The 7,446-nt window shown below is 35.1% G+C and overlaps 1 protein-coding gene across 1 annotated transcript; it reads left to right on the top strand.

Annotated features, from left to right (window-relative positions):
* The first annotated feature begins 2,264 nt into the window (after positions 1–2,264).
* Positions 2,265–2,867, top strand: LOC131858618 (uncharacterized). The gene has a single exon (XM_059211915.1). The coding sequence runs from the start codon at positions 2,265–2,267 to the stop codon at positions 2,865–2,867; it is 603 nt and encodes a 200-aa protein (XP_059067898.1).
* Positions 2,868–7,446: the final 4,579 nt, after the last annotated feature.

Consider the following 7,446-nt stretch of genomic DNA (forward strand, 5'->3'; position numbering starts at 1 on the left):
TTTATTATGCTTTATTTGTTTAAGCATTTCATTTGTGTTAATTTGCTTAATTAAAGCTTTGAATTAACTTATGTTTTATTGTTAAGCATTCTTCTATAATTGTCATAGATCCTAACCAAATCAAGTTTGGTATCAGAGCTTTGTTTGACTAGTATTGCATAATTGAATGCTAACAAGATCTAGGATTCAACGAGGTGAAGGCAAGCTTGAAGAATATAATCCTGAGATCGGAAAATGAAGAACTAATCCACCATCACAGATGGAAGAAAAAGGTGGTGGACAAGGTTCTAAAGACAATAGTATTTAGAAGACTCTTCAGAATTTGGAAACCATTGTACAAGTTTTAGTACAGGAGAGAGATGACAAGATGCGAAGACGTGCAGCTCATGAGAACAAAGGAAAAAGACCAGGAGGGGACCGTGAGCCTCCAAAAACACCCCCATCTCCTTCTTCTCCTTCTTCCCCATCTTCTCCCTCTTCTACTCATTCTGAGTCTTCTTCTCTTTTCAAGAGTTCACATAAGCCTAAGATTAAATTGGATGTAAAATTTGATCTACCAAAGTATTGTGGGGAATTAAATGCTGAAAAATTAGATGATTGGATTCAACAGGTTGAAGTCTATTGTAGAGAAGATCATGTAACTCATGTTAAAAAAATCCTTGATGTATTAAGGAAAGAAACTTTTTGTAAAGATGTCTAAATGCGAGTTCGCTAAGACATCCTTAGTGTACCTAGGCTATGTCGTAGGGAATGGTCAACTAAAAGTAGACCTTGCAAAGGTTGATTGTATTGTAAAATGGCCTAAGCAAAGTATAGTCACAGAAGTCAGGAGTTTTTTAGGTGCAGTTCAATACTGGAGGAAGTTCATTGCAAAATTCTCTTTTATTGCTTCATCATTGCATGCATTGACTAGTACAAAGGAAACTTTTCAGTGGGGAGGTCCACAACAAAAGGCTTTTGACACTTTGAAGGAAAATTTGAGCACCGCACCAGTTTTGTCTTTACCGGATTTACATCAACCATTTGAGATTGAGACAAATGCTAGCGGGTTTGCCATGGGAGTTGTACTCATGCAAGGAGGTAAAACAGTCTGCTACCACTCTGAAACTTTTTTGGGAGCAGTAAGTAACTATCCCACTTATGATAAGGAACTTTATGCTTTAGTTCAGAGTGTTAAGAAATGGAAACACTACTTAATGGGCAAAGAAACTGTAATCCACACTGATCATTAGCCACTTCGGTATTTGCACTCACAGTCTAAACTGCAACAAAGTAGGCATTTTAGGTGGATGGGTTTTCTTCAACAGTTTTATTTGGTGATTAAGTATAAGAAAGGTGCCCATAACAAAGTAGAAGATATGCTCTCTAGGCCTCAAGTTAAGAATGCTTTGATAATAATTAAAAACAGTTCCATGGTTCGTGAAAGTTTTTAGGAACAACATGCTAATGATGAGAACTTTATGGATATATATGCAGTTTTAATCTAGGGTAAACATGTAGAAGAAAAAGATTACTATGTGCAAGATAACTTGTTGTACCACTTGGGTAAATTATGTATTCCTAAAGATGAATAGGCACAGGTGATTCGAGAAGCACATACCTCTTTGATTGCAGGACATTTCGGGGTAAGTAAAACATTGGTTAAATTGCAGAAGTATTGTTACTGGCCTCATATGCAAGGAACTATTACAAAGTATATAAAGGGATGTGTAATGTGTGCAACCAGTAAACCAAGTAATAGGAAATTGGGTTTGTATACACCATTACCAGTACCATCCTGTCCATGGGAAAGTGTGTCTATGGACTTTGTGGGAGGTTTACCTATGTCTAGGAAGGGACATGATTATTTGTATGTTGTTGTTGATCGGTTCAACAAAATGTGTATTCTAATGCCTTGTAAGAAACAAGTCACTACTGAACTAACAACTCATATGTACTTCCAATTTTTATGGGTTCATTTTGGGTTACCTACTTCTATTGTATCAAATCAAGATTCTCGATTCTTAGGGGAATTTTGGACATCTTTTTGGGGACTCATGGACACCAAGCTGAAGAAGAGTACAACCTTCCATCTGCAGATCGATGAATAGACAGAGGTAGTCAACAGGACAGTTGTTCATCTTCTTAGAGGTTACTGTACCAAGCATCCTAAGTTGTGGGATGAGAATCTTCATTATGTGCGGCATGCTTACAACCATGCAACACATTCTTCTACAAAGAGGTCTCCTTTTGAGACTTGCTTCGGTTACTTGCCAAAGACACCAATGGACTTTGCTTTTGGAAAGAATGATGTTGTAGATGGATGCCATGATGCAAAAAGGGCTTTAAAGTTCATCCAGAAGGTCCAAGAAATCCATCAGGTAGTAGAAGCACAGTTGGAGCAGAGCCAAGCAAAATACAAGGCTCACCATGATAAGCATCGCATCGATCACCACTTCCAAGTTGGTGATAGATTTTGGTTACATATTAGCAAGGAAAGAATGCAAGGTGAAGGAAGGAAGCTCAAGCCAATCAGATATGGTCCTTTTGAGATCCTTGAAAAGATTGGTACAAATGCCTTCCACCTTAATCTTCCTCCATACATGCATATCTATTCAGTCGTCAATGTTGAGAATTTGAAGTCGTATGAACCTCCAATGATCTTGGATGAAGACACTAACATACAAGTTCCATCAGTTGATGATCTCTCACCAGAGTACATGTCCGAGTTGCCGAAAGATGCAATTCTCGATAGGAATATCAGATCTTCAAAAAGAGGTGCTATTGAATACCTTAAAGTGGGACGAAAAGGAATGCATCCTGGTAAGGCAAAATGGATGGAGATTGGTAAAGTGAGGGAACTATACCATCACCTACTTTCTAAGTAATCAAGATTTTGGAGGTCCAAAAGCTTTCCAGTGGGGAGGCCTGATCCAAGGGATATTTTTCACTTAAAATTTAAGTATCTTCAATGCTCCAAAAATCAGCTCAACCAATCAGTGATTGACACGTGGCCTGTTGAAATTAGAGCATTTCATACTATTTAACAAAATTGTTATCCATGGGTTTTGATCCCGTAACGTCCTCCTTACAATTCGACACTTCCACCGCTAGCCACATGTCCTCTTTACTGTTTTAAGAGGTAAAGTTTGTTTTATGCTATGTGGATAGGGACAAAACTAGTGTGTGCCCCACGTGGGGGTTGAGCCTGTGACCCCACATGGCCCAAAATAGGTTGCGACCAATGCGCCATTGAAGGCCTTGGAGTTAATTGCGGAGGTCACTTTATTTAAACAATCTTCATCATCCAATCCTTATGTAAATAGGGGTCTTGGTATAAACAAACCCCTAAAATATGAAGATTGATTGAACCCCTAAAATGGTAACGGGGTTTATTTGTACTTTATTGTTAGGGGAGAAGATTATTTTTGTAGTTATTTGTTTTAGCCTAATTTTGGCTAAATTTGTGTATAAAAAGGGGGTAAAAAACCTTTGTAGACTCAGGTGATGAGAAGGAGATTATGATTTTGGAGACTTTGTGATTGTTCCTGTACAACAAAGGAATGTTTAGCTGATGTACTTGAGGGGAATAACTTGTAAGCACACGTAATTGATTTCTTGGAGTTAATTGGATCAGTCGCCTTATTGGAGAGGGACCCAGAGACGTAGTCCACATGGACAAACTCTATTATCAATTGTGTTTTTCCTTCTATCTCTTTACTCTCTTTCTTTCAGTTCATCATCTTTATTATGCTTTATTTGTTTAAGCATTTCATTTGTGTTAATTTGCTTAATTAAAGCTTTGAATTAACTTATGTAATATTGTTAAGCATTCTTCTGTAATCATCATAGATCCTAATCAGATCAAGAAGCTATAACTTTTTATTTGGTGATTAGTTTGATACCCCAAGGTGGTCCAATTGCTTCCCTTGAGAAATTGCAGGTTTGGAGGGTAGTTCCTTTGTTAAAGTGCTCATTTAGCCCCATTTAGCCTAATAGAGGGTTTACTAGAAATGGTATTTGTAGGAGGTTCCAGATCAAACCCTTTTGTAAAAAGTGTTGTCCTAGTTTGTTAATGGTTAATATAAAATAAAATTTCTTTGTCCTTTGTAGTTTTTGGGAGAGAAACCAAAAAGTCACTTTTGAGGGCTAGTTGGCTAGAATAGCCATTTTGCACTTTGACCCCTTTGAGACTTGATCAACCCAATCTGAGGGTTGTTTAACATCATTGGAGGTTTTTGGATCCTAATAAACTTGATTTGAGTCTTTGTGGACTTGTAGAACCATTTTGGAGGGGTGTGAGCCATTTGAGCAACTTTTGAGCACTTTACCTGTGGGGTTGACAAACCAAAGTTGATAGCCTTTGTAAAATGTCTCAGTGGGGGTTATGGGGATGAAAACAATTGAAATGAAACATTGATCTGTTTCTTTTCAAGGTGTGAGGTCTGGTTGGGAAAATCTCTTTTGAAAGGGATTGGGTTGCCAGTTGAGCAAGTGAGCAACTTGGAGCATTTTCAAGTTGTTAGAACCATACCTCTACATCACTCTCACTTTAGCATTCCAACAACAAAAAATAAGTATTGTGGAATACTAGAGAACCATTGTTTAAAAATTCTCATTAGAATAGAAAACAAGACCATTATCCAACTGCAACTTTAGCACACACTCGATGGATGATTTTTCTGAATTATGATTTGTTTACATTTAGCATGAATTTTTGACTCTTTGTATCTTGATTTCTGAATCATTAGATCTCTTGAGCTACTCAAGGATGCACTGAGCTAGAGAAGCAATGAAGGAATCTAACATTTTCTTTGGTTTTCTATCTGTGAGGTGATCATTCGTACGATGAAAATTTGTCTTGAGACATGATTGGAAACATATCATTGAAGACATTTTCTAGTTTGCACATGCAAATGGTTAACTCTTGTCTGTTTTATGCAAGCAACACTCAGGTCATCTTGGTTCAATTATACCTCAACACTTGTGTCATCTTGCAATATCAAAATCCATGTAAGTTATACTCAGGTCGTTATGGTTCAGCTATACCATGATGCTTGTATTAACTTTCAACATATCAAAATCTCAATCATGACAAACAAAACAAAGCACAAACAAGTGACTAAACATGAATGACAACGACAAAATTAAAACTTGCATTTAGTTGCATATCATTTTAAAACTTGCATTTAGTTGCATATCATTTTAAAACTTGCATTTAGTTGCATATGATTTTAAAACTTGCATTTAATTGCATATCATTTTAAAACTTGCATTTAGTTGCTTATAATTTTAAAACTTGCATTTAATTGCATATTATTTTAAAACTTGCATTTAATTGCATATCATTTTAAAAACGCATTTCATCTCGCATCATTATCATTATCATACATCTCATTTTCAAGCTACATCTCACATCATTATCATTATCATACATCTCATTTTTAAGATACATCTCATATCATTATCATTATCATACATCTCATTTTCAAGATGCATCTCATCATCATCATCTAGTCACATTTATCATTGCATCCATCACATGCATAGCTATCACATCATCATGGTATATTTCTTCACTTTCATATCTTCATCATTCTTCCAACTATCATCTATCATGTCTTATACAGGATGTATCTTTCCTAAAACCAAATGTTTTGATCATGTCTTATACATGATATATCGTTCCTGAAACCAGACGCTTTGATCATCTTTGTCTTATACAGGAGGTGTCATTCCTGAAACCAGACTTGATCTAAATCTTATCAATTATATCAATCCATTTCATCTGATCCATTCTATCATGTCTTATGTAGGATGTATCTTTCCTGAAACTAGACGTTTTGATCAGCTCTTATACAAGATATATCATTCCTGAAACTAGATGTTTCAATCATCTTTGTCTTATACAGGAGGTGTCACTCTTGAAACCAGACTTGATCTCAATCCAATTAATCTAATCAATCTTGTCAAACCCATGCATGTCATCATTATCCACTCTTCTATCCTTGAAATAGCATTCTTCTTCTTTCAAGAGATCATTCATGCCTTTAGTGCATGAATGATCTCTCAAGGGGGCATTATCATATTGAATCTTGACATCAATTTCATATCGACATCAGTCTGATATCAATTTTTTATATCTAATCAATTCTTCACATCTGGGTCATCATATCGACATTTTGACACACAATATCATATCAATCAAATTTTGGCAGTATATCCGACAAATTTTCTTTGAATCAACATGTGCACACACGTCACTTCAAAGAGGGGCAAAATGTAGATGTATAAATTTGACCACTTTCTTAAAATGAATTTTTAATATTTATTTTAATCCCATTCCTCCTATTAATTAAATTCTATTTAATTAATTTCTTCATATTTATCTATTTGATTAAATGAATTACTCAATTAATTTAATTAAGTTCACCTAAACCTTTTCTAGCCTTTAATTAAAAAAATTACTTTATTTAATTAAATCCCCTTTCTCTTTTTTTAATTAAATTTACATTTAATTAAATTAATACCTTGCAAATAAATAAATCTAATGTATTTATTAAATCCCCCACTTGTATTCATGCAAGTTGCATCTATTTTGTTGAAATAAAGTAATTTTATTTTAATTAAAATCCTCCTCAATCCACTTGCATTTTCCTACATCTTCCACTTGCCTCCTAAACCCCTTCTAGATTCTTCTAATCCCTTACAATTTAGCCTAATTAATCTCCTAATTATTGTCACACTCCTAAGCAAAAAGAAGTCACTTCTCAAAGCCTCCAAAGTCTTCAATAACCATTATTAAAGGCTTTGTGTCTTCAAATGGTTAACCTCTAAAGTCTTCCAAACCATTAAAGGCTCTTACATAACCATTTATGGTTAACTCATCTTTGACCTTTGGTTAGAGACTTTCCCTCTAACTTAACCCTCTTCTAACCCAAGGGTCTCATCAAACATTCATGGCTTTAACCTCAGTTATCCCTTTAACCCTTGCACAAAAGTTTACCCCTTGGGTAAAAGCTTTATCCATTAGATAACCCTAACCTAACCTTAACCCTTACCTCCTATGGTAACCTTCATGTCTTCTCAAGCATTTAATGCTTCTTACATCTCCTCTCAAGCAACCTTTTGTTGACAATTGTCACCATTTCATTGGTGAGAATTGTAAGCATGGATTGATTAAATTTCAATCTTGGCCCTTGTTAAGATTATCCAATCTTGACCATCCATTATCCTATTGTCCCTATAAATAGAGCTCCCATTCCTCATTTTCATAATCTCCAAGATTTCATGCATCTACATTATAGCCTAAATTACTAAACATTTATCTTCTCTTTTTTAAATCATCATAATAGCATTTAGACACATTTTAATATATCATAGAATATTCATGTTAGACTAGTATATCATTGCTAGGATAATTTGCTAATCTTATCATCATCTTTATGCTAGCTTAATCATCATAGT

The sequence above is a fragment of the Cryptomeria japonica genome, chromosome 9, assembly GCF_030272615.1.
Source record: "Cryptomeria japonica chromosome 9, Sugi_1.0, whole genome shotgun sequence".
Lineage (NCBI taxonomy): Eukaryota > Viridiplantae > Streptophyta > Pinopsida > Cupressales > Cupressaceae > Cryptomeria > Cryptomeria japonica.